This window comes from Panicum virgatum, chromosome 6K, assembly GCF_016808335.1.
Source record: "Panicum virgatum strain AP13 chromosome 6K, P.virgatum_v5, whole genome shotgun sequence".
Lineage (NCBI taxonomy): Eukaryota > Viridiplantae > Streptophyta > Magnoliopsida > Poales > Poaceae > Panicum > Panicum virgatum.
This window is the reverse complement of record NC_053141.1, coordinates 5,520,258-5,547,183: the sequence shown is the minus strand read 5'-3', so window position 1 is coordinate 5,547,183 and position 26,926 is coordinate 5,520,258. Positions and strand designations below refer to the sequence as shown.

Sequence of the window (26,926 nt, the reverse complement as noted above, 5' to 3'; positions counted from 1 at the left end):
GTGTTTAGTTCGCGAAAAAGTTTGGATTTTCCTCCGTCCTGAAATGTAGGGTTGTGTTTAGTTCGCGATAAAGTTTGGATTTGGGCACTGTAGCATATTTTATTGTTATTCGACAATTAATGTCCAATCAGAGACTAATTAGTCTTAAAAGATTCATCTCGTATGAAATAGTTATACTGTGTAATTAATTATTTTTTAACTGTATTTAATGCTCCATGCATGTGTCCGAAGATTCGATGTGAATGATACTGTAAGAAATTTTTTGAGAACTAATCATGGCCTAGGTCATTCTAAAATTTATTCAACAGATTATGAAGATGGAAAAAAGACTCTTGTACCCCTAAATAAATATGTGTTAATTAAAGTAGCATGCTCTTTTCCATGCACCTCCCCGATATGGTTGCATGCACATCTTTTTATTGGAAAAACCCCAAAACAATACACAATTAAGATGATTTAATCCACTCTCAATCTAAAATGTTTAGCTTTAAGTATAAAATTTAAACTCTAGAACGCCCTACATTTCAGAATGGAGGGAGTATGCATATGCCATGCCACCCACCCTCACACATCATCCTGCATTGCCAACAAGCAACGGAAGCCTCAAAAAGCCCTGAAATGCAAACAACCCCCCTGAGAAAAGCAAGAAGAAAAGGCCAAAATCCTACTCATCCCCTCCAAATCTGCATCTACATCCCCTCAACTAAAACAGCTATTTAAAGGCACCCAAATCTCACCACATTCACGCACTCCATTAAACTAAGGAAGCTCGGCGCAAATCAAATCACCAACCACCCCCCCCCCTCCCCCATCGCCGTGGGGCCCGCCCGTCAGCCTCCGCCGCCTGCCTCGCACCCGGCACCCCCCAGCTCCCGCGGCCTCCCTCCCTCTATAGAGAGAGGACTAGCCGCTCTAGAGAGAGAGGAGGAGCGAGCAGAGGAGAGAGAGAGAGAGATGGGGGAGGAGGAGAGGAAGGGAGGGGGCGGAGGGGAGGAGGAGGCCGCCGCCGCCGCGGCGCGCGTGGCGGAGCAGGCGCGGGAGCTGCAGGACGCGGCGGCGGCGCTGCTGACGCGGACGCGGGCCGAGGAGGAGGCGCTGCGCCGCCGCGCTGCCGCGCTCCAGGGGGAGCTCCGCCGGCTGCGGAAGGCCGCCGCCGCCCACGCGGACAGCGACAAGGTCCGTTTGCTAACCCGAGCTCCCGCCATCCATCTCTCTCTGTGTGTGCGTGTGCGTGCCTGCCTCCCGAGCCCCCCCTTGCGCGAGTGCGCGTGTCGGCGGGCGGAGAGGCCGGAGGAGATCGCTCGCGGCGGCGCGCCTAGGGTTTTCGCGACGCCGCTGGCTGGGCTCTGCGTGCCGCGTCGGTGGGCGGTGGGTGGGTGGCGTGGGGGCGGTGGCGCCGGATCGCCGGGGAGATCTGCTCGCGTGGAGCTGTGATTCGGCCTGCTGTAACAGTGCCAGCTCACATAGTGCCAATGTGCTGTGGAGTCCGGATGCCTGGCAGGGAGCCTCGGAGTCCTTGGATTCCTGATTGATGGCGTCATTTTGCGTGCCTGCCGCTGATTGATCGCCGCTATGTGCATTCTTTGCTCGTGTTGATGCGGCCGTGGTCTCGTGTCAGGTTGAGGAGGACTTGGATCGAGCGACGTGCCTCATCACCGACAGTGACGTTGCGTCGCTGCTCCCGAGCAAGACGCATGGTAATTTGAGTTGTTTTAAGCTTGATCTTGCTCTTGGGTTTTGTCGTCTTCTTTTTTTTTTACCCGGGGGCGAAGCCTGTATTTTATTAGTAATGTTCTGTACTTCTGTTCGGTTTGCAGGCGCTTTTCTGAAGATGTTCTTGGGCCCAGTGAATTTGCGGGCAACAAGAAAGGAGGTGCAGCTCAAGGTGAAGGAGGAATACAATAGCTACAGGGTATGTGTGAAAGTGTACTAATCATGGTATTATAGGTGTCAAGTTGGATTTTTTTTTAAATGAGGACGTATACGCGTGTGCTGGAAGCACCAATAGATGTAGAGTTTTGGGATTTGGTTAGCTCGTTGATCTAATTATCTTAGGAATGATATTATGTCTTTGATTGGCTCAAAAATTGTACTAGTTGAAAACATGCATGATCACAATGTACAAGTTATTTCTTACCGTGAGACTCGTATAATATCAGAGTAGGTTATATACGTCTGTGCTGCTCAACTGACAAAGTAGCTACTTATGTCATTTGTATTGAGTGTATCTGACCCATTCAGTCAACATAGTGGTCGAACTTGTGAAAGTTGATCGACCAATTAATTTCAAATTGTCCAATTAAATAGAGTTAATATAATGCACTCAAATTTCCTATGAAACTACAGCCTAGTAACTTGACTCATCTAAATTTACAGAAATGACTAACATACCAACCCTCTTGACTCCCTCTGTCCCTCACTTTTCTTAGTGGGATGAAATTCCTGGTGAGTTCAGCAATACAACTCTAAATTATTGTCTTGATTTATCCAGTCAACAATGCCACCCATTCAGTGAAAAACGTTGTTGCCTATGATATATATTTCAAGGTAAAGGTTGCGATGACAGTGATACTGAAATTAGCATCCCTTCTGTGCGAATGGACAGTCAACATATTAGGAGAATATCAACTGATAATATTAATATTTCTCCATCGATTCATTTGTATCATTCTAAGCTTGAACACCTTGAAGTACAAAAATTAGGAACTATATGCATCCTTTTAATCTGTTTATGGAGAAGGAGTTTTACTTAAGAATCAATGTTAATTCCACTGAGGAATGTGTATAGAGTGTAGACAGAGAACCAGATCAGCAAGAAATCTTAATTTTTGTTCATAATTACCTTTCCCTCATTTCCAGGATAGAACTGCCTTACTATTTCTTGGTTTTCCGGTGATTCTATTGTTTCTTCGACAATGGTTATGGAATGGTTGCTTTCCAGCACTCCCAGTTCAGCTATACCAGGTACTGTCTTATGCTTGCTTGTGATAATGCAGCATCAGTTGAACAAATCCTATGTTTCATGCCATACCAAAAGACACTGATATCTCAACTTACCTTTTACAGGCTTGGTTGTTATTCTTGTATACAACTTTAGCTTTACGTGAGAACATACTGCGAGTTAATGGAAGTGATATCCGCCCTTGGTAAGGACCACCGAAGCCCCGGCATTTAAGCATATCTGAAGAAACTGTGGGTGTTGTGGCCTGTGGGCTATAGTTTGTAAATTAATGCATGTGGCAACCTTTCTGGTTTTAAAGACCTATGTATCCACTATTCCATTTATAACTTTCCATATGTCATTCTGTTCCTTATTATGATTGTCTCTTGTTGTTACTTCCCCTTAAGGTGGATACTCCATCACTATTGTGCCATGCTGATGGCTCTTATAAGTCTCACATGGGAGATAAAGGGACAATCACAACCTGATTGTGCATGTAAACAGGTACGCAGTTTAGATCTTCCCATCATGTAATGAATACAAATGCTGAAATGCATGTGCGTAACCTGTTCTTCTTTTGGCAGAGAGGAGTGGAACTTTTTTTGTGCTGGGCCATAATGCAAGGATTTGTCATGATGTTGCAGAATAGATATCAGCGTCAAAGATTATATACTAGGATTGCATTGGGGAAGGTAATATTCTAAAAAAAAAGGAGGAAAAAGAGCTATTTTTCTACTCTGGTGATCTTACTTTTCTTGGTGAAATTACACAATTGCTATGGCCTTTTGACCGCATCATTCATTGCGTGGCATTTGCCTAGGCTCGAATGCCACTTCAGTTTGTAACTGGAATTTTGCTTTGCCATCAGGCTAAAAGAATGGATGTTGTATGGGGAGAGACTGCTGGTGTTGAAGGTCAATTATTGCTGTTGTGTCCTCTCCTTTTCCTCTTGCAGGTATGCTTTCTTATTATGACTTCATGATGTTTGAACATGGCTAGTGAGATTATAGTTAAGCTCATCTAGGATTATAAGTTGCAACGTTTTGTTTTGCTTTCCTTATTTACATGCAGTTATCTATTTAAGCTCATCTAGGATAAAGTTGCAAAATTATTTTTTGGTTTTCCTATTTGACACGTGAAATTACTTTGGCATATTTTGTGGTAAACAGATGATGCTTTTCCCCGAGAATTTCTGTGTGATAGTGCCAAGTCTTGTATATCAAGTAGCATTTTTCGTACTATTGATTGGCTTATGATTGCATCATCTGGCACCTGCTGGAGTAATCATCTAATTGTTCTTTTTTTTATCTAGGGATTTGAGGGTTATGTTGGGTTTTTACTTCTTCGCACAGCTCATACTGGCGTCATCCCTGAGTGGCAGGTCAGAGACTTTAGCTGTTAATGCATACAGGATTCCACTGTATTTTTTTCTGTGCAATAAGCTGTGTTGTGTCACACAGGTTGTGGTCTGTGGGATTCTGTTAATTGCGATGGCAATTGGTAACTTTGCAAACACAGTGGACACCTTGATGGTTAAGTCTAGGTTCAAAGCAAAGATGAAGAAATCAAAGGGCAAACGGGATCTGGATACATGCCCCTCACCAACAGGTTCATCACCGACAGATTCAACAGCCAAAGCATGAATGGACTAGGGGAGAAGCTCCTCATCCAATGAATATCACCCATATTTAACCAGGGCGCATTACCGTTGTAAAGAAATAGTTTTTTTGGCCGTCAGCTCCTAATCCTGACCATCTCTGTCAAAGCTCATACTCTATGTAATCATCAAAAAACTAGGTTGCTGATGGTACTAGGGTTAAGGTGATCGAGAATAAACTGCTGGTGTTTGTTTATACTTTTGTCCTGAACATCGAGTGGGCTAGATGAACTTAGGACTGTAAGACTTAGCAAAGTTTTCCCGGTATAGTTGTCGTGAGGCATCTGTCAGATTCAACATGTGAAGTTGTATACAAGCTGTGATTGCTTATTCTCTCTTTGATGTGGGGGCATGCTTCAATTGTTTCGAAAAATTCCTGGTATAAACGTTCAACAGTTTCTTGTGAAACCCCTGTGCCTTTGTGGTGCATTGATACAAGAGCATAGATATAAAATGTAGAACAATCATGCTGTACATTTGTAACTCCTTCAGTGGCTACAGTTGCATTGGTACAGTAATCACATGATGAAAATGGTAATGGATGAACATCCTGATATCTTCAGTTCCCCATGAGCATGTGCATCAGTGCATAAAACATAGAACCTTCCAGTGGTTACCACTGCAAACTGCCCTAAAAGCAACTGGACTTCTGAAGCTGTTCTGTTTTCAGTTAGAAGGCAATGCAAAAAAAAAAACCCTGACAAATGTCCTCAAAAAAAGAAACTTGGCACCCATACTAGCAAAGCATATACGAATGAACACCAAAAACAAATAACGATCCATTGATACAGTCCATATAAATCACACCAAGCCATTTGCAGCCAGCACTAGCATGCCGCTGCATCAATTACAAACAAACATTGTTGTGTCCATTGTTCTTCAGAATCAAAACACACACACACACACACCCATGGGTACAGACGTGCAGTTCTGGGGACGCATCCACCCAGCTTCTTATTTTCAAGCACACATAACCAGGCAAACCAAAGCAGATAGAGATACATCGTCAGTCCCAAGAGAGACAGACACGAATTCACACATACAGTATAGTATCAAGCACACAGACAGAGGCACAGAGCAAACTCGGTCGATGCAAGCCGTACGCTAGCATCAGAAACCAATTTATTCTTGAGGAAGACTACTTGGCAAAGCAATTGCAAACACTCGGAACCGTGCCAGCCGCTGTCGTCGCCGTGCCGTCGATCCAACACAAGACTGATCTACAGAGCTCAAAGTATACACAAGTCATCGATCAGTACTCCATGGCAACGAGAAACAAAAAAAAAGAATCACTGCAAAATTAAGGAGAGGATGTTCTTCATTCGTACCGGCCGGGAGAAGGCAGCAGCAGCAGCAGCAAAGTGGTGGCGATCACCGGAGGACCGTGCCTCGCAGGTGGCGCTTCTTGTTGTACTTGGAGTGGCGCGGCTGGAAGAGGGAGGGGTGGTGGCCGGACTCCATGCCGTCCCACTCCAGCTTGTCCCACCAGTCCTTCTCGCAGTCGACGGCCACACGGCGGCCGGCGGCGATGGCCGGGAGGCGCCTGAGGCCCCAGCAGCCTCTGATGTAGACGGTCTCGAGGTTGGGAGCGTACATCTTGGCCCCGCATATCAGCTCCAGATTGGAGAGGTGGTGCAGGTACAGGTGCTTGAGATTACGGAATCTCAGCATGCCTTTTGTTTCACGCGAGGCTGCTATTTGCTCTTGAAACTCTTGATCCACGGGGAAGATCTGCCTGAGATCACCGCAGCAGAATACGTGGACGGTCTCCAGAACGTTGGACAAGAACTGCTTATTAGATGACAATGGGAGGACAAATGTGAGCCTAGGGCAGGAGTGAATATGAATAACCCTCAGTTTTCTAAAGGATCCATATCTGTAGGCAGCCAAACCGAACCTTGTGCCTCCTCCGGTCCAAATAGAACGAGCCATCAAGAGATGAGCCGCCCAAAAGGTTTCCAGTTCATAGAAACAGTGGGCATCTTCGGAGATGACGAAGACGGTGTCCAACTTGGGGCATCTCTCCACACGGCACCACTTGAGCCGATTCAGATTTCCCATGTAGGATTGGCTTGTAAGAAAAATGTATTCAGGAACAACAGTGGTGATGGAAGAACTGTCGTGCACGTGCAACGACTCCACCATCTTCATCACCGTGGCTATAGACCTCTGCCCCTCTGTCGTCGTGGCCACGTTGGTCATGTCACTGATCCCATCGCCAATCTCCATGTGCAAGTCTAGTGGCTGAAATTGCATTGCACTGCTGCTGCTGCTGCTGCTGCCATCAAGCTTGGTAGCTGCCTGTACCAAGCTAACGTCATGGTAGGGCAGAGGCAAACCAGCAGCTAATAACAACTGTCCGGTGCTACTACTACTGTATGTGCAGCCCATCTTCTCATGGCACCAGCTTCTTCCATCATCGTTGCTGATGCTAGTAGACGACAAGCAGAGATCCATCTTAATAAGTTGAGTGGTTTTTGTCCAGAGAAACTCCAAGGATTGAAGGAACCTCACGTCTGCAACAGCAACAAATGCATGCAACTCTCCTCTGTCTTGTTGGAAGACCATCAAAGAATCACCTGGGGATGATGGTTTTCTGGCCACCTCTTGTCCTGATGATCGAGTGTCAACGTGCAGCAGTCTTAGTTGTAGCATTCTGGTTTGGGGCCAAGAAATTGAGCGGAGGTGCTCGCATCCCACCAAGCAGACTCGTTGAAGACTTTGGTCCACATCTGTAACATTTCTAAGGTCAAGCATCTTGACTGCTGTTTGAGAGAGGTCCAACTCCTCAAGCTTTGGCAGAGACCCACTCAGTCTGAAGTCTGCTAATCTTGAACACCCAGCCAAGCTGATGCGGGATATTCTAGCATCCTCGTCGTCCCCTGCGTCGAAGCAGAATGATTCAAGTGATGGAGGGAGTCCTTGAGGGCCAACATGCTCCAATCCAACACAGCCATCTAGAACCAGTGTCTTGAGGCCAGTTGCGCCTGAAAGGCTCGGCAAAACTTGCATGGTCTTGTTCCCGGACAGGTCAAGCAGCTCCATCTTCACCATATCCATGATTTCATCTTGAGCTTTTCTATCTGTCTCCCGCCAATACCTTGTAGCCTTGACTACACGGAGCTTGCGCAGGTTTGGCAGTCGTCTCCATGCAAGGTTGGTACGCCAGATCCTCCCCTTGTTTATGTGAACCTCTCTGATGTCAGTAGCCACTTGCTCATCATCTGTTCCATGGGGAAAATCCAATTCCCAATCCGTGTGGCATACATCTAGCACCCACAGCCTCTGAAAAGTTTCCACCGCTTGTTCACCTGCTGTCTCCTGATCCTCTTCTAGTTGCCGCTGTTCATCCAGACAGTTGTCTAGTCCAAGGAATCTTAAGCTGCTACAGCAATGGAAAGGAGGAGATGAAAAGTTGAAGGTACAGCGGCATAACTTCAAAACCCGGAGTTGGTCCGCTTGATGGAACCTTTCGTTAGGGAACGGCACGTATCCAGATCCAGTTCCAGTTCTAGGTGCAAAGAATAGGGACGTTGTTCCTGGAGGAACTTCTTCGAAACAGGAGTGGGTAATGCAAACCCAATGTTTTGTGGAAATATCCAAACGAGAACCAATGTGCTTCACTGCATTAGATGAGTAGTCCTCTAGTCTTATATGCTGCTGCACAGCAAGAGCAAGCTCCCATGCTTGGTTATCTTTGTTATCTTGGCCTCCTCCTGTAATCCCATCGCAAACCCAGTAGCATGAAGCAAGGGTTTCCCAGTTGTAGTCAATGACTTCGCCACCTCGGCTATTCAATGATAAGTAATACAGGAAGCACTCTGTAAACATTTCAGGAGTGACATCAAGGCCAAGCTTATGTGTGTACAATGCCATTTCTCTAGCCTCTACCGCTAGTATTGCATTCGATTTGCCAAGAAATTCAGAATAAGCATGAAGAAAAGAACAGTGTGAACTGTTCTGGTCTTGAAACAATTGTATGTTGGCACGAATCCGTCCACTGAAGCACCACAATACCTTTGCACTGAAAAGTTGAGGTGGCGGGATGCCACAGCTTGCCAAGTCAACCATGCCACCGCTTCCATTGTGAAAGATGACTAAACATCTGTACTGTGCTAGGGATCGAGCTATCAATCTCGCGACGTCCGGGATCTCAGCTCTCGAACCTTGATCTAATCCGCTGAAATCATCCTCCTCATCTTGCCTATCAAAATCAGCAGCTACCTGCTGAGTAAGCTTAAGCTCGTCCGCGATTGCTCTTTGCAGTGCCCTTCGGCTCTTCCACCTCGTGCAATCGATGTGGATGATCTTGTCAAATTTCTCCCATAAAGATGGTGGAGGGTGCTCCGCTATAGCTCTAAGCACCGCAGAAGCACCCAGTCCATAACCCCATCCGTCGAAGTAGATGTCATTGGGTGCAGAATTTCTCGAATCCTCCAAGTGTTCAGAAACTATTTGGTGTACCGCCGTCTCAATGTTGGTTGCTTTAATCGCCTGCAATTTTTGTTCGTACGCCAATTAGCTGATTAAGGTCTCTTCAAGACTTCAACCAGGGGGCAAGCCACTGTTAAACAGACCCTGGTGCACGGTTCAAGAGGCTAACATGTTTTTCTATGATTATATGGTGAATATAAGCTTTACTTAGTGGGAAAAAAGAAGTTTATCCTGGTGCTGGTGCACCAGGGAGGCTCAACGTGGCGTGGCCCCTATCTTCAACCCCACAAATGCAGGTCGTACCATGAGTGGCGGATCCAGAGGGACGGGGGCTGCAGGCTGCAGCCCTCATGCCCTGTGCCTCATTATTATGCCACACGTGTCTCAATCAAAATCCTTTATTTTATATAAGCTCATTCTTCACGAGTTTTATTTTAGGGTGTCTAAAGCCATTCTCAATTAGAATTTCATGAAGCATTTTATGACATTAAATATTATCAATTTTGCTGACATAGCGAGGAGAGAGAAGGATGAAGTTTATGGAATGTGAGGAGAGTTTCATCACCATAAAACCTATCTGGCATAGTTACCTAGTTCTCAGTTTAGGTAATTGTGCCCATAAAACTCTCACTGAGACGGGTCTAAGACTATTCTTCATGGAGCTTTCATTCTCAATAAATAATGTATCACCTCAGCAAATATCATGACATGGCAGAATACTATTTTATATATGAATTGTTATATACTAGTCTATCAACCCGTGTTCCCGCAATGACTAACTAGGATTAATATAAAAATAAAGCTTATAGCTAATAATTATATATATCTCACGCCCTCTCTCATCTATTAAATATTCTAACACATACTCTAAAATATATATTTATCATTATATAGTTGCAATAGATTTCATTTTGCATCGCACCTCCATGAATGTTTGATATATATTTATTTAAACTATTTATTTGTGAATTGGTGTATTTTATATAAGAGTAAATTGGTTCTTTAGCCTAAAAAAAAGTTGAGTTTAGTTTCTTGGTCTCTTTTCAAGTGAACTTAGCTATCTGACCCCAAATGGAAATTCATTTGGTTTCTTGGCCCGTCCGTTAGTTTCACAAGCTAAGGGTATTAAAAACAACGTGAAATGACTCTTTAAACCCCTAGTGCCAAACGAAGCACGCAGTTTTGAATTCAAGCTTTGAAACAAGGGATAATTGGATCCATGCCATTACAATTTTTTGAGTTAACTGATCTGCCATTACAATTCGTCATATTGGAACCGTGCCACCATAATTTCACAAATCTCCAAAACACGCCACTACATACCCCTTCGTTGTGATTTTTAAATTTTATGGACCAAAATACCCCTAGGCTCCCTTCTTCCTCTCATCCCCTCTATGTTCCTGCTTTGTGGAGGTCGGCGCGGCGCGACGGTGGGCGGGAAGCACGGCAAAGCCTCCGTCTGCGCCCCTCCGTCCACGGGCCTTGCAGTGGGTGGGCCGTGCGGCGAAGCGGCGTCCACGCCGCCGGCCTCTCCGTCCGTGCCCCTCCGTCCGCGTTGCCGCTTCCCACTCCTCACGGCCGCCGCTATCTCCGGCGGCAGCGCCTGTGCTTGCTGCACCCACTCGGCGCCCTCCGCCTCTGCCCGTGCCTCCGCCGCATCCCCCCGGCGCTCGAGCAGGGCAAGTGGGTGCACGACTTGGTCGCCGCTCATCCTTCTAGTTCAGGAGGAGATCGGGTTGGGGTCGGGATGGACGGCGTGGTGGTGACGGCGCTAGTAGACATGTACGCCAAGTGTGGGAGCCTGGACACGATGAGGCAGGCAATGAAGGGGATCTAACCATGGATATAGAGAGGAAGGAGTGGGGATGAGAGGAAGAAGGAGGAGGCCGGAGGTATTTTGGTCCATAAATTTTAAAAAAACACGACGAAAGAGGACGAAAGAGTACGTAGTGACATGTTTCAGAAATTTATGAAATTGCAGTGGCATGGTTCCAATATAACGAATTGTAATGGCAGATTAGTGATCTCGAAAAATTGTAATGGCATAGATCCAATTAACCCTTAAAACAAGGTATCGTAGATTGGTCCCTGGGTTTTGCGCTAAGCACCCTAGGAACAATTGGGGGCTCGCAATGTGTCCCTTGGCTGGGGCTGCCGTGGACGGGGGCGAAATCCGGCGAGGGGCTCACCAGCGGTGGGGGAGGAGGGGTGTGTTGATGGCCAAAATTGGCAGCAACCGGTTTGACCGGTCTGATCAAGCGGTCTGACCGGTCTGGGCGCTGTAGCTGGTCTGACCGGTGGGTCCGACCAGTCTGATTGGTCCAAGCAGAGTCCGAGTGCAACTAGGAATTTTCGTAGATTTAGATCTGTAAAAAGATTTTTTTGTGGGATAAGTCCACCCACCCTATAAATATAAAGGGTCATGGCCGATTGAGGGTATCCAATCGATCAAAACACATCAATACATTACTTTTTTCTTTATATTTTATTGCCTTTACTTTTATCTCTAAACCCTAGCTCTTCTAAACTCCTATCTGTTGTTCTTCCTTCGTCTCCGCGACGTCGGATGGCGTTTTAGGTGGCCTGCCGATCCTAAAACAAACCTACGTGCGCCTGCCCTGATGGGGTCCCTCCCGGGCGAGCGTTCGTCGGATTTCGCCGATTCATCCCGGCAACCGGTCTGACCGGTCCTTCTGACCGGTTTGACCGCTCCACGTAGGAAGCGCCGCATCGAGCTCTTCCTCGCGCCGTGCGACCGTGCGCGTTCGTGTGTTGGCCATCGTGCGCCAACATATTTTGGCGACTCCGCTGGAGAAGAAAGATCTTGGTTATCAAAAACTGATCTAATCTACCTCAAGAAGATGGGATCAACTGCCGAGATCGACAAGGACAACAGCATCCCAGCAACTGCTGAGCATCTTCCTGAAGATATTCGCCAAATGCTGGAGGAGCGCAAGAAGAAACGCGATGAAAAATATCTGAAGGCGGCGCTTGCAAGCATCAAAGTTGATTGACGTGGCAAGGTCACTAAGATCAAGGAGGTCGACTTCACTTCTACTTCTACGGATGCATCTACTGAGGCAGTACCTAATGTAAGTAATGCACCTACGAGTATTACCATGGAACAAGTTGAAAATTTGTTCGCCGAGCGAGATGTGCAATTAGTTAATATGTTTACTGATAAGTTGCTAACATTAGCCGATAAACAACTAGTAATTGATGACATATCACCTGATTCTACTGTTGCATCTACTAAAATTCCTGTCACTCAACCAACGGTAACTTTACCTGTGAGTCAACCGACGTATGGAATGCCGATGCATTATTTCAGTGGTCAAACAGTAACGCCAACAAATGCGTTGGTGGCTCAGCAAACATACTCATATCGCATCTACTTCTATACAGCCAAATTCTTCGATTAACCTTGAGAAATTTCTTGCTGAATGTAAGAATGATTTGGCTAAGATGATCAAAGAAAATCTTGAAGTAGATGTTAGAGGCAAAACTCAATCTTAGCAAAAGCCGTATCCTATGTCTTTTGATAAGGTTACTATCCCGCTGGTTTTAGGTTGTCTGAATTTGTGAAATTTAATGGAGATGATAGTAAAAACACTTTTGAGCATATTAGCTAATATCTTACTCAATTAGGAGAAGCTAGTTCTATAAATAAATTGAAAGTTCATTTATTTTCTTTATCTTTAACTGGAACCGCTTTCTCTTGGTTTAGTTCTTTGGCTCCTAACTCCATTACTTCATGGGAACAATTTGAGCAAAAGTTTCATGATCACTTCTTTTCTGAGAATTTTGAGCTTAAGTTGTCCCATTTGACATCGGTTAAACAAATGCGCGATGAGTCTGTTAATGATTACATTAGAAGATTCCGCGATATAAAATATCGATGCTTTAATGTGAATCTCGCTCAAAAGGATTTAGCGGATTTAGTTTTTAATGGCTTGCGCTCTCACATTAAAGAGAAATTAGAAGGCCATGACTTTTTTGCTGTTAATCAGGTGCATTAAAGAGCTTTGGCTGCAGAAAGCCGAAGCTAAGAGTTACAAGAAAGTCATAGTCATCATCGTCCCAATACTCATGCTCTTGAGTATCATTCAGATTCTTCGAACGATGAATCTAAAGAGGTTATGCACCTCAATTTGTGTGGTCACTGAATGACAACCCGAGTACTTGTTCTTCTTTAAAGCCAATTAACAAAAATCATAAGGAAGAGATCAAGTTTACTTTTGATGTGTCCAAGTATGAAAGAATCTTTGATGAACTAGCAAAGATTGGAAAAATTAAGTTCTCTCACACAATTCCGTCGGAAGAAGAGTTAAAGCGGCGTGCCTATTGCAAATTCTATAATACTGTCGGTACCCCAGGACTGGGGTACCCCCTATTATTGTGTCTAAGCAAGGGCCTTGTAGTTGTCCTTGACTACGTCCAAACAGCCGGACCCCTGTGGTCCGGAGTCCTGTTCTCCCGGCAACGGTCCCGGACCTGTCACACGGCTGGGAAAGGTCCAGGAACGCCGCGTGTCCCGGAGGAGGCAGGCGGTCAGCCCGAACAGCCGGGGCTCCGGACCTCCCGTGGAGACCAGACCCCCGCGGAAGTCCCGGACCCCTCATGGGGTCCCGGACCCCTGTATAGTAACCGGACCCCTCACTAAGGGAAGAAATCGACACCCCGTCTTGAGGTGGTCCGGAGCCGATACGTGTCTTCAAACACAGACACGTATACAAGGCCGCTTGGTCTCCATACTAAGCCTCACCCACCACTGCATTCATTGTGGTAGGTGGACGTCCGCATTGATACAGCAGAAGCCGAGGCGATTCTTTGACCATGAGGCACTATTGATCGCGTATTACCAAGGTGCATAGTGGAGCTGCTGGTGCCGCCCACACCGCGCCTGTCAGTCTGCCATAACAGATGGATACGACGGCTCGGCTCCACCCATTATGACGCCTACATAATAGCCTCAACAGGTCACGCCGCAAGCTACGCTCCCTCAACGGGCGCCTTGCTGACAGGACAAGAGAAGACCTCCCTTCGTCAGAGGGTCAGCAAGGCATGGAAGCATATCGGAGGAAAGATTCGCCACCACTGTAGCCATTTAATTACTCTGCGCAGTACGCTTGCACAGACACGTTGGGCCCACCTGTCGGGGCATCAACGTCCTATGTATCCGCACCCCTTGGTCTATAAAAGGGGGGCGTTCGCTAGAAGAAAACTCAGGCTGGGTGAAAGCCAAGACCCGGCAGAGGATAGATTCATACACTACTAAGATCAATACCTCTCCTAGTGGATGTAGGGTATTACGCTCCGGCGGCCCGAACCACTCTAGATCGTGTGTTCTTGTGTGCTTGTCTCAGTGCTAGATTAGCCCAATCGCTTAGTACTTCCCCGAGTACTCCCTCTCTGGGAATAGGCGGGTGCGTTCCGCCACCCGGCTGTGGGTACCCTAGAAATCCCACGATAAATACTTTTTCTCATACTACTAATGATTGCAATATGCTTCGTAGAAAGATACAATCGGCCATAGATGAAGGACGATTGATTCCTCCTACAATGCAAATTGATCAGAATCTTTTTCCAATGCATACACATGTGCTTGAATTGAAAAATCCCAAGGTTTTAGTTCGGCTAAGTCAAGCCGAATCGACAAAAGGGAAAAACGTGATCATTGGAGAAGAGAGGTCTGAGAAGAAGGTGCTGCAGAACAAAACTTCCCAAACTACAACAAAGACCTCAACATTTGGGGGGCAAAGCAAAAAAAAAAAAAGAAGACCGGAAGCAATCTGACCGGTCAGACCGGTTCATCAAGCGGTCTGACCGGTTCCCAGACCGGTCCGACCGGTGCGTCCAGTAAGTCTGGAAATTCCCCCAAGGCCGAAAATAAAGCAAGGCCGAGCTTCAAAGAGCTCTTGGCCAAGTATGAGAAGGAGGGAGCTGCCCAGAAGCAGAAGGGATGGCCGGATGAAGCCAAAGGTACAAAATCAACGTCAACATCTAGTGGCAATCAGATCCTCACCTACATCAAGGTAATTGTGTTATTATGCCATATTCAGGGCCGATTACTCTATAGTTTTGGCTATATTCCTGTTATTACACACCTTTGGATTATAGTAGGATGCATATGCAATCTTATTATATTCAACATTCTTCTATGTATCCAAGTTGTGTATCACTAGGGCCGGTTATTACTAGTGACAATCTGGTAAAAAAAGAGATTAATTGCAGCAAGGAGAGTGAGAAGAGCATAAAACAAGATTCAAAGTACTTACAGCCGAAGTGGTGTCCCTCAGCCTTATCTCACACTCAAAAGAGAAGGTTGCAACGTTTGCGCAACCAAGAATCGATGGAGCAATAAGTGGAGGTTGAGCCAATAAAGCCAGTAGCCATGAAGAAAGTTTGAAAGCCGAAGCGAATTGTTTCATCATCAACTTGAATTAAAGCAAGTCATGGCCGATAATTTTTTATCGCCCTTAGTACAAAAAATGGCCGATGTATTATTGATCATCGCCTTTAGACAATTTTGGTCCAAAGAAGTTTTCTTTGGCACACAAAGCTTTACCAAAGAACAGGGGGGCATATGTTGATGGCCAAAATTGGCAGCAACCGGTCTGACCGGTCTGGGCGCTGTAGCTGGTCTGACCGGTCCAATCAGAGTTCGAGTACAACTAAGAATTTTCGTAGATTTAGATCTTTAAAATGATTTCTTGCGGGATAAGTCCACCCCACCCTATAAATATAAAGGGTCATGGCCGATTGAGGGTATCCAATCGATCAAAACACATCAATACATTACTTTTTTCTTTATATTTTATTGTCTTTACTTTTATCTCTAAACCCTAGCTCTTCCAACCTCCTATCTGCTATTCTTCCTTCGTCTCCGCGACGTCTGAAGACGTTCTAGATGGCATACCAATCCTAGAACAAACTTACGTGCGCTGGCCCTGGCGGGGTCCCTCCCGGGCGAGTGTTCGTCGGATTTCGCCGATTCATCCTGGTGACCGGTCTGACAGCTCCACGCACGAAGCGCCACATGTGTGGTCTACCTCGCGCCGAGCGACCGTGCGCATTCGTGTTGGCCAGGCCCGGTCCTGAGTTTTTGGTGGCCCGGGGCGTAACTAAAAAGAGAGGGCCCCCTAACAATACTATGAACTAATAATAACAATAACAGTAGTAGTCAAAAACACTTTAAAGTGTCCAAAGCAACATTTATATCATACAATTTATACACATTAGCTTAAAATTTCTTTTAGCATTTCTCAATGTGAAATCATCGATGATGGCATTAGTGTTGATCTACCAATAATTTATTCTCAATGCATAAAGTGGCCAAACCATTTAACCTTTTTTGAGATATTACGGACCTGAAATAATTCTTCAATAGTTTTAACTTTGATGGGTGTCTTCTAGATGACATGAGGGCTCTGAAATTTTCAAAAAGATAATTATCACACGTAGATATAGAGGGTAGATGCTAATAGATGAATTCTGACTTCAAAGACGAAGGATCAATGAAGGGGCCAGTATCAGTCTATCAGATGATTTACGAGTTACGGGCAGTGAGATTGGAATCCAATCAGGGTGAGTGAATGAACAACGACAATGAGAATTCAATGAATCGATGAGTCGGCTGGCAGCGTGGTACGCAATTGCCAATTAGACAAGCATGACTGCGTGATTAGCTCGTAGGCTTTCTAGCGTTGCTTCTTGCTTGTCGTGTGAACCTAGCCCATTTACAAGTATACGTATATATGTATGCGTGTTACCTTAGGAGGCCCCTACGTTTTGGGGGCCCGGGGCGGCTGCACAGCTCGACCCCCCTCAGGGCCGGGCCTGGTGTTGGCCCAGATCGTGCGCCAACAAGGTGGAGGAGCACTAGGGTGTCAAGACAGACCTGTAGGTGGCCTTGCTGAGAGCGAAGGCAGCTAGAGAAGGGCTGTCCGCGGCAGCTTAGCTCGCCGGCGGCCGGTGATGGCGTGCGGTGGTGGTCCGGTGGGGCTGAGCGAGTAGGGCCGGGTACGGGAGGTGCAGTGGGAGGTGAGGGAGGCGACTGTGGGCGCGGTTTGGGCTGAGGAGGGGCGGAGGTGAGGGCGCAGCGTGCAGGAGCTAGGCGGCGGCGCGTGGCCGGCGCCCAGCCCCGCGGCCCCCTGCCCGGCGCGGCTAGCCCCTAGCTGTCACGGCCGGTGCCCAGACCCGACGACGGCGTCGATCCGGCAGCCCTGCCGTGGTAGGGACGAGTGCACGTCGATCTGCCGGCAGGCTCTCCATGGCTCACGCCTCCGCCGCAGCGACTCTTCCTATCCGCGTGCGTGAAGAGGAAAGGTGGGGGGTAGCGTGGTCTTTTTGCCGTGTGCTGTCTTGGGATAACGGCAGCTATGCACGGAGAAATAGTAATTTAAAATTTTATATTGATGCATTTTAGTATTTTTATTATAATTATAATTATATAATTTAGATTCAAATTTAGAGGTTACTTTAATTTCTAATAAGATACAATTGGATAATTCATATGCAAATTTAGGAGTTTGTTTGCATTATTTTTATAATGGCAAAGATGAGTAATTTACACAAAGATTAGGGGATTACATTAGATTTTTTTATAATGGTAGAGTTGGGTAATTTAGATATATATTTAGGAGTTACTTAGTCTTCCTTAGTCTTCCTTCATAATTGCAGATGTGAGTAATTTATTAGGAAAGATAACTGATCTAATGACTATTATAATTAATATAATAGATTTGCCGGATTGATAGGCAAATGTTTCTGATTTTTGTAAGAAATTTTAGACTTTCTCTATTTTTGTAGAATGTCCACCTAAGATGCTACGTGGCTTCACGTGGAGGCTTAAAAGGAGCCTTCAATTAGTAATAGTAAGATTATTAAAATATTGTTGCATGAATATATTAATGTCAACCATGTGTGTCAATCAATATAACTTTTAATTTATGAATAGGCTAAGTAGGAGAAGTTTGACGGACAAGAATCTACAACTAATGTTTGGAATCAGCGCGAGTACGTACCACTGGAGCTACCATGATGAATTTCTCTGTATAGGAAGGACCAGCAAACTGAAGAAGCTCCAGAAATCTACCCCATCTCTGGTCTACTCGCTTCCAGATGGATCTCCACCAGCTAAGCTAGCCATGCAAGATCAAAGTTAATTATACGCCAATTCTTCAGAAGTGTATAAAAAAGGCGCAAGTAGTAATAACCACATGGAATTAAGAAGGATAGATGTTATTATATACCTTGGCACTTGGCAGCTAGCTAGAATGTATCCTTAGTTGAGGGGGTAAAAAACAGGAGTATGTGGCGCTATATATGAAGTATCTGCTAACTTCCTTCAGAGAAACTGTGTGCGCCGGGAGAGAAGTGACCGCCACAACATGGTAGTGGACACTAACCGTCAATGCGAATGCTATATGTATAGGAAAGCTGCATGCAAGGGGCTCAAGCTTCTGAAAATAGCTTCACCTTGTAGCTTCTTGACATTGGCTTTCATGGAAAAAGAAAGATGCGCAGCGTGCTCGTTGCTTGGGGCTGGAGCCTGGAGGCAAAGAATAAAATAAAGACGGAACGGTCCTGCAAACAAAAGTAACTTGTCGGATGATCTCTCCAGCACATCGAAGATCCGTTTGTCCGAAGGCTCGTAATGTTCTCAGCAGATCACCGGACATCAGTGTATTTGTATTGAGCAAGACTGAGTACCACCCACGTCCTCAGCAAATCAAGAAAGCAAAAATGCAGTTAACAGTATGCACAGCTTCAACAATGGAAGGAGGCAGAGCCAAGGCTGCACTATCATTGTGGTAGATTGCCAAAACCTATAGCTTAGTATTGAATCCAGGGCTGTCATGTAGACCAACATGCATGACTCTCATAGCCAGCACATCTCTAGCTTGCACCAAGGGCCACGCCCCTTTCAATCCAGTAAAATACCAGGGCCGTCTCCCTTGCCATTCAATAATCTCACCTTACTAATTCGTATCTACCAGGTTTGTCACCCATTTTCAAGACAATGTTAAGTATATATCCTTGAGGACGTCTCCTATTTTTGACCACCACCACCAGACATGAACTTCCTCATTGGTGTCATGACAAGCAATTTACAATGCCCTATTCCAGATTTCCAGTCCCAACTCCGCACCTGCTAGGTTTCACAACATGGTAGATTGTGGAGTCCAGACTGAGTGTCCCGCGGGACTACCACAACTAGCACACTTTTGCACACTAAGGTCATGACCCTTATTTACAAACTCACAATACATGGTTGGAAACAATAGTGGAATACAAATGCCTTCATTTTCCATTAATCGGAAAAAATGCAGTACTGCTCAACACAACAGAATGCCTGCTCCGGGGTTTAGATAGTAGCTACTCCAAAGCATAGGGATGCCGGCCGAGCAACCGGCCTTGTACTGGAAGCAGCGAGCACTGCCATTCGGTTTTGCCCTCTCCACGAAGAAGCTCCCCATCGACACCACAACCATTGTGAGTATTGCCAACCGGCCTAATCTTTATTTGTTTTACCTGCGAGCAATTGTTACAAAACCAAATACCACATATGAGTGGAAGGTAATTTGCAATGCGAGGCAACTGATCAAAGCTGGTATCTCCGCATTCTAGAAAAACGCAAGCTAGTAAGTCCAAGGATGTCTAGACCTGGTATTGTAAACCTGGTTACACTAGTTACTGCAAGGAGTGATGTGAAGAACTACAAGTCAGTCAAGATACCTTGACATATTCCACATAAGGGAGTAGGAGGTGCCAGCAAAGCTGATACGCGATGAAGAAGCAAAACAGTTTGAGTCTGCCACTTCCGTGGACAAGAATCAAGTCCAGACTGCCATCATCATGCTGAGCTTTTGGTGCAATAACTGGAGAAAGTAACCCCCGTGCAGGCTTGCAAAAGTGATTGCATACAAAAATGCCAAGAAACTCCCCTTTCCTGGTAATCCAGCTATCTTCAATCCTACCATCAACTTGTATACCTCTCCTAACCTTGCCATCATCAGAAATCTGCTCATGAGATTTTTCAGTCAGTGGTTTCAGTTCAGGATTTCTCCCTGGTGATGAAGGCAGATATTCCACCTCAAATCTGTATTGAGGTAATGACAGAAACTTCAGAAGGCCAGCAGCAGCATAACGGAAGGGACCAAGCTGCAGGCGGAAGTTTTCAGATAGTTGCACAACTGTGAAGAAAAAAACAAAAATGTTTTAGGCTATAAGCTGACTAAACACATGGTGGGGTGTATATGAATACAGTAATATAGAGGACAAAACTGTTAGAGTATATTTGGTAGTTGTAGATATACGTATCATAGACTGCCATATGTATCCCGGGAGCCTTGCCCCCCAAGTCATGTCCTCTCATATATACCGTCCGAGGCCTCAATGCAATACATCCACAATATTATACGCATCTCTATTCTTTTCTACATGGTATCACGAGATTAGGGTTACAACATTCTGACCTAAACCTTCCGCTGCCTCTCGTCACGCTCCTGCCTCTTGCACGCCGCCAGCCGTCTCCAACGGCGCCCATCCAGGGCATCCCCTTGACAGCTTCCTAGCGCGCCCCTGGAGAGATCACCCATGTCGATCTCTGCTGGGGGCAGCGCCCTCTTCCCTCTCCGCGGCGGATCCAGTTGACCCGCCATCCTCCAGCGTCAAGCAGCAGTAGATCGGGTCGTACCTCTCCAACCCACCATGGAAGTCGTAGACGACAACTCTGTTCCACGCTGCCGTGGTGGCAGTCGCGGCCTCCTGCAGCACTCGCGCCCTACCCGTGCTGCCGTGGTGGCAGCAAGGGTTGCCGAGTAGTGCTTGCGCCCGTCGTCAACGAACCCTCCTGGCGGCGCCTTCACCGATATCATCCCTACGCCGTCGGGCGGGATCCCCCCCTCTCCGGCCGCGGCTTGCTGCTAGCCCTGGCGGGATCCGCTGTCGAGCGCCGCTGCCTCCGGGCAGGATCCGCCGCCGCTCCAGGTTCCCAGGCGGGGAGCTCGATCCGGCGGGAGCCGCCGCCTGGACCCGCGCCGGCGGCGGATGGGACCTGCTCCGCCCGACCCGGTAGATCTCCGTCGCTGGCGCAGGGACTCGCTCCAGCGGATCCCCTGCCGCCGCCGGCTGGGACCCGCGCCGCCGGTGGACGGGACCTAGATCCCCTGCCGCCGTCGGCTGACCCGCACCGCCCGTCCTCCGGAGCTCTCCGCCGTCCACCGGAGCCCACCGCTCCTCTGTTTTTTCCCCATCTCGCACTGTGATGTGTTTCACCGTGGTGGGCAGATTGAGAAGAGGATGAGGGGGTTCTGTGCTACGCGCACCCAGGGATACTACACAACCTGTTGCTGCATCGTCTTTTCTTTCGCTCGATCACTAATCGAGATTGCGTCGCCCGCCGCCCGTCGACCTCACTCCTCTACTTCGACGTCGGCGTCGACTTCACCGGCCTCTTCTTCTTCTTCGACCCTGCGGCATGGCGAGATGACCGGCACCCTAGGGGCCGCTCCTTGCGCCACCGCCTACATCGCCATCTTGTCCGCGCATCGACCTTCGCCGGCTCGTCGTCGCCTCCACCGATCAGGACGCCTTCACCGACTTCACCCACCGACGTCTCGCCTCACGCTACTCGGTCTGATCAGCCAACGTGCGTGATCCACCCGGCTACCGTGACGTCCATCCTCGTTGAGCGCGCCCCTTCGCCTCTTCGGGCAGTAGTGGCGTCCCCCTGGTCTTCTCCGCCGTTCCTTCCTCACCGCCGCCGACCACGTCCATGACCTCGTCGTCGACTACGCGTCGCTGCGCGCCCTGCGCGTATGGTCTTCATCAAGCCATTCGAGTTCTTCATCGTCCCCTTCGAGCATCGCCGCCGCGTCGCCTGGATCGTCCGGCCTTGCGCTGGAAACTCCGGGTTCTCCTCGCTTCGTCCAGCACAACCGTCGCCAGCGTCGCCTTCACCTCTATTCCAAGCAACAGCAGGCGTCGGCATCTTCCACCCCGTCGTTCTTCTACGCCTGCGACTGCCATGGAGGCCTTCTCTTCTGGTCCCCCCCGGCGACGGTGTTTGGTTGTGCATACTCCCTTGCACGTCCGGTATTTGCAACACCGGTGCGTGCCCATCGTCCCCGACGTATTCCCGAGCCTAGCAAACCCGGGCATGTGTCGCCCGATGGTCTGACTGCATCAACTTCGGCATCACTCTCTATGACTGCCTCGACGCGTCGCCATCTTCGTCTCCGGCGTCTTCTCCATTAAGCCACCACCATGGCGCCTCCTCGTGCGCCCGCGGCTTCATTTGTGGCTACCTCATCTTCAGCAACCTCGACAGCTTTACGTCGACCACGGCTATCATATGCACAGCATCTTCGACCATGGCTCCTCGCCCTCCAGCTCGGCTACCTCGACATCGGCACAAAGGGCTACCATCCACATGAGTTACTCGCCGGTTTTCTCTCCAGTCGCAGCTTCCGCACCACACCGACGTTATGACTGCGGGGGATGTTAGTCCGTTAGCTCCTGCTTTCAGCTTCTTCTCCAGTCTCACCGTCTGCGGTGCTCCCGCTGTGACTGCGGGGGAGTGTTAAGAGTATATTTGGTAGTTGTAGATATACGTATCGTAGACTGCCATATGTATCCCGGGGAGCCTTGCCCCCCCAAGTCATGTACTCTCATATATACCGCCCGAGGCCTCAATGCAATACATCCACAATATTATACGCATCTCTATTCTTTCCTACAAAGACACATCACATCCAGAACATTTGGAATTCTGGCTTTTGCATTTAGTGTTATTAGTAGACAAGATGTAATTAAGCAAGAATTACAAAAAAATAAAGCTGGCATGCTTGATATTTGTAGCGCAGAGTTTGAAGCCATTTAATAGTTTCTCTATTTATTGATAGTACAAACAGAAGTGATTGAGGGAATATTTCAATTACCCAGATATGAACCAGCATATCCCTTTTAATCCTAATTAACTGTCAAGACAAGACTCCATGTTCTATTATTTATTATTGTTCTTATCTCCAAGTCCTTTTCAAACCAGCCTCCTTGCAAAATTAAGCAATGGTTAGGCTGACTAGAAATTTCCTTCCCCAGATCCCACCTTGTGTGGGACAGCACTAGGTACGCTCTTTTCTTACCGTCCTGCTATATTATAGTTTCAAACATTCCATGTAAAATCTCATTTATTCTTACTAACAACTAAGCCAGAAATGATAATTAACACAATCATGCTAGAGGCCATACCTAAATTTGGTTATCTGGCTAACGAACAACTCAATTTTTTTAAAAAAAAACATTCTATATAATTTCTAACCTAGATTGGCAGAATCAGAACCTAGTTAAGATATCAACTGCAATATATCAGAATTATATCTGCAGAAGAATGAAAAATTACCATCAGCTACAAAACCATAGTAGGAAGCTGTCAAACCGAAATGAGAAACACCAGCTTTGATCCATTTTACGGCAAACACATCTATTGGTGTGAAACCGCCCTGCAGAAATGAACTTAAAAATTAATATGTACTATAAATTTGAAGATAACTCAAATCAGAGAGAAATAACTTCATGGTTGGGCGACCTAGTATGAAATAGTTGATCATAATACTACCTCAAATCAGAGAAATAACTTCATGGTTGGCGATCTAGTATGAAATAGTTGAACATAATACTACCTCAAATCAGAGAGAAATAACTTCATGGTTGGGCAACCTAGTATGGAATAGTTGAACATAAATACTACGCCGTCCTTAAATATATGACGTTTAGGACAAGCTAATTAGTTAAAAAAATGAATTAATTTGCTTGTTGTCTAAATGTCATATATTTAAGAACAGAGGGAGTATAACAAAATTACCTTAGCTAAAGCAATTGCAGCAGAAACAGGATCCTTGATCCCAAGAACAGTCCACACCAATGAATTATCAGAACCAGCAGGTATTATTCCAATGGGAAGCCGAATTGCCACTTCAAAATCATCTCTACCCAGTAAACCATTCAAAACCTGCATTAACACATAGAAATATATCATTAGCAGGATGGATAAATTTTAGACAAAAAAAAACTATGTATCTAGATTTGCAAAAACGACCTACAATTTGGAACTGAGGGCGAAGATAAAAACTTTTAGAAGTCAGCGGTAACTCTGAACTTAAAATGGTAGCTTTATAGGAGCAACAAAAAAAAAACAATCCAGCACATACATGGTTTATATATATACTAAATGCAAAGAAAAAGATCACCCAGGTGCAATAAAGCAAAATTGTATCCCAGTTCACTTCCTATAAAGAAAGAAACATAGGAACAAAGCTGACCTCATTTACAATTCCATCGCCACCAACACATAAAATACCTGTAAACAAGAGAATATTGAATAGTGAAACAAAATGGCACATGATGGAAATTTGCAAAAGAAAAAAAATACAAAATTTGTATTACCATCAGGGCACTTGTTGAGGTCAACAGTAGAAGCAAGAATCTTTGCATGGCCAGCATAAGCTGTTTCGATGACTTCCATCATGAAGCCTGAAAGCTGCATGAGATCAAAATTCAAACGCAAAAATAATAATAATAATTATAGGTAAAGGTACTAAAGAAGCGTATTTATGATCTTCCACTCCAACACATTTAGAATCTATTTTTTGCATGATCTTGTGCATACAATGTATTTTACATAACTAAATTGGTGATGATATTCATCTCACTAACTAAATTGGTGACGATATTCGTCTCACTGGATATAGAAGAAAGTGAGATAATACACCATAAATAAGCGTAAATGATGAATGAAAAAGGTTTTGACTGAAAAGTTAGGATCATATTACCCTTAACTTCGACTGCACTGTCTTGTAGAAAACATCCCGAGTGCTTCGAAATCCAGAATTAGGATTCAAGATGACGAGCACTTTACGAGCAGCTACCTGTGTTGTATTTGATTGGTCTTGCAAAACATTGACTGCTAAATAGTTGGGCACCTCTTCTATGCAGGAAGTACTAAGGTCTGATGAACAGTGTGGTACAAGCTTCCTCTGGGTGAAAAATGAAGTGTTTCGCTGAGTTGACTTCCTTAATTTGCAAGGCAAAAGTTTCCAGTCTACTTGCAAACTTTGCAAATTAGTGCCATGAGTATGCTGATAGTAGTTTCTTGAACGGCATGTATTGGAGGTGAAGCATCCATTGGTAGCAGCACTACAGGACACCTGCTGTGATGATTACATAACATATGAGAAGAAGAGCAAAGATACATCCAATAATTTTAACAACATTAGTTAAGGTCCGCAGAATGTCAAGCAGATGGACCAAAAAATGACTGTAGTCAACAGATTATCTTGAAAGCAGTTTTTGTACATACTCGTTAAGGATGAAAGCAAACAGTTACAATGTACAAGCAATATATCGAAGAAAGTTGGTCAGATGTTTGATAATTTACACTACCGTGGGTACTGCAGAAATTTGGTGCGACACCAGACTTTAAAAAACAAATATACATGTCCTAAACATTCGATTAACCTTATGTTGCATGACGAATTCATTTGGTGCCTAAGATCTCAAATGCATTTTAGCTTCACCATTTTGATACCACGAGGACTCTAGAAACTGCACAATAATGTACAAGCAACACATCCCAAAGCTTGCATCTTTATGCTCATAGGCTATTCACGGGGTAAAATTGAGATGTCCATCCCACTCCCACTATCTTCTACTCCCTCCAAATAAAGCAGGAATCTTTTCCCTCCGCGCGGCCTCGCACTTTCACTCAGCACCCAAAGCGGATCGACAGCTACAGAAGCGGGCACGGCAAAACGAAGAAACAAGCAAGCTAAAACAAGGCTCAGACGACAAGGACAGGGGAGAACTCACCGGAGATCGGACGAGGTTTCTTGAGCTCATGATCACTCTCGGCGCACGGCGGCTCCACGAGATCCAGCGACAGTCCCCCGGCCCAGCACCTCCCTCCTCCTCCTGTACTCGCCGCAAGGAAGCTGAGCAAAGCCGCCGCGCACGTGATCCGCGGAGAGGGCGGCGGCGGAGGCCCGGCGGCACCGGGATTTGGGAGGGGGAGGGGAAAGCTTGGACTGCCAGGCTGCCTCGAGTCTTCAATCGAGCCCTTTGTTTTTCAGTGCGGAGAAAAGTTCATATTTTTGTGACCGTCTGATCGACTGGTCATGATTATCGGCCGATCTGGAAAATTTGCAGGTTGGTATCACGGGCTTTTAAGGCGAGTGAGTGTCATCGACACAATTATCTAGACTAAAATTTTAAGTACCGTGCCAGTAGAGTGTCATGGTGATGACTCTCCACTCACATTTCATGACACTTTTCTCTTCTCTCTCCTCATATTATTGGTACATATTAGTAAATTTAATATCCATGACACTCTCATTACACTCCAACTAAGATTGGCCTAATGGTGCATATCTGTCTTTATTAAGTAGGTGATGGTAATGGCCACAATCAATCACTCACAAAAGTTAACCTTCAAGGCAGATAAGTCCCCTTTTCTAGGGTCCAAACTTCCTCTGGCGGCTACACTGGAGTCCACTAGATTTGCATCGATCCTTGCAATCTCTCCCACTAATCCATGTGCGTCGATCCTTGCAATCTCTCCCACTAATCCATGCGCGCCCATCTGCGCATCCTCCTCAGGGAGGTGGGGATCAAGCAGCGCAGGTTGATTGGCGTCAAGAGCAGCGAAGGAGAAGGGGGAAGGCATGGAGACGGGGGAGAAGGGGAACGACATGGAGATGGGGGACGATGGAGCTTCGCCGAGGTTGGACAAACGCCTGAAGGGCTTGAATCTGCAAGGAGAGGAAAAGAAAGATCTTGACTTTTCCAGCAAATTTGAGGAGTTGGTGAAGGATGTTCGCTGGTTGGCCCTCTTT

The 26,926-nt window shown here is 46.3% G+C and overlaps 3 protein-coding genes and 1 long non-coding RNA gene across 6 annotated transcripts; 2 read left to right on the top strand and 2 right to left on the bottom strand.

Annotated features, from left to right (window-relative positions):
- Nucleotides 1–808: 808 nt before the first annotated feature.
- Nucleotides 809–4,938, top strand: LOC120711416 (transmembrane protein 120 homolog). The gene is made up of 10 exons (XM_039996920.1): nt 809–1,176; nt 1,619–1,697; nt 1,818–1,912; nt 2,860–2,964; nt 3,067–3,146; nt 3,349–3,445; nt 3,526–3,633; nt 3,810–3,896; nt 4,254–4,322; nt 4,402–4,938. Exons 1-10 carry the CDS (start codon nt 955–957, stop codon nt 4,582–4,584), a joined length of 1,125 nt encoding a protein of 374 aa, XP_039852854.1. The 5' UTR covers nt 809–954; the 3' UTR covers nt 4,585–4,938.
- A 429-nt stretch (nt 4,939–5,367) lies between these two features.
- Nucleotides 5,368–18,707, bottom strand: LOC120711413. 2 transcript variants are annotated; one of them, XM_039996917.1, is made up of 5 exons: nt 18,513–18,707; nt 18,287–18,390; nt 18,059–18,170; nt 5,927–9,092; nt 5,368–5,818 (listed from the first exon to the last, which is right to left on the bottom strand). In XM_039996917.1, the coding sequence occupies exons 3-4, from the start codon at nt 18,071–18,073 to the stop codon at nt 5,970–5,972; spliced, it is 3,138 nt and encodes a 1,045-aa protein (XP_039852851.1). In that variant the 5' UTR covers nt 18,074–18,170; nt 18,287–18,390; nt 18,513–18,707; the 3' UTR covers nt 5,368–5,818; nt 5,927–5,969. The 2 variants fall into 2 exon arrangements, with proteins under 2 accessions (XP_039852851.1, XP_039852849.1); XM_039996915.1 differs by lacking the exon at nt 18,513–18,707 and having other exon boundaries at nt 18,059–18,175; nt 18,287–18,502.
- LOC120711415 lies at nt 16,872–19,345 on the top strand. The gene is made up of 2 exons (XR_005690276.1): nt 16,872–17,908; nt 17,992–19,345. It is a non-coding gene; the product is annotated as an uncharacterized LOC120711415 (long non-coding RNA).
- LOC120711414 (sphingoid long-chain bases kinase 1-like) lies at nt 19,028–26,205 on the bottom strand. 2 transcript variants are annotated; one of them, XM_039996919.1, is made up of 8 exons: nt 25,905–26,205; nt 24,869–25,243; nt 24,483–24,576; nt 24,359–24,396; nt 23,902–24,048; nt 23,440–23,539; nt 19,773–20,230; nt 19,028–19,568 (listed from the first exon to the last, which is right to left on the bottom strand). In XM_039996919.1, exons 1-8 carry the CDS (start codon nt 25,932–25,934, stop codon nt 19,413–19,415), a joined length of 1,398 nt encoding a protein of 465 aa, XP_039852853.1. In that variant the 5' UTR covers nt 25,935–26,205; the 3' UTR covers nt 19,028–19,412. The 2 variants fall into 2 exon arrangements, with proteins under 2 accessions (XP_039852853.1, XP_039852852.1); XM_039996918.1 differs by having other exon boundaries at nt 24,869–25,246; nt 25,905–26,159.
- Between the last annotated feature and the right edge of the window lie 721 nt (nt 26,206–26,926).

Excerpts from the sequence above, each read along its gene's own strand:
- LOC120711416 (XM_039996920.1), top strand. The coding sequence starts at position 955 with ATGGGGGAGGAGGAGAGGAAGGGAGGGGGCGGAGGGGAGGAGGAGGCC. Across the intron at positions 1,698-1,817 it reads GCTCCCGAGCAAGACGCATG|GCGCTTTTCTGAAGATGTTC; the intron begins GTAATTTGAGTT and ends TTCGGTTTGCAG. Across the intron at positions 2,965-3,066 it reads TCCCAGTTCAGCTATACCAG|GCTTGGTTGTTATTCTTGTA; the intron begins GTACTGTCTTAT and ends TACCTTTTACAG.
- LOC120711414 (XM_039996918.1), bottom strand. The coding sequence starts at position 25,934 with ATGAGCTCAAGAAACCTCGTCCGATCTCCG. Across the intron at positions 24,049-24,358 it reads GCGATGGAATTGTAAATGAG|GTTTTGAATGGTTTACTGGG; the intron begins GTCAGCTTTGTT and ends GTGTTAATGCAG. Across the intron at positions 23,540-23,901 it reads CTGCAATTGCTTTAGCTAAG|GGCGGTTTCACACCAATAGA; the intron begins GTAATTTTGTTA and ends TCATTTCTGCAG.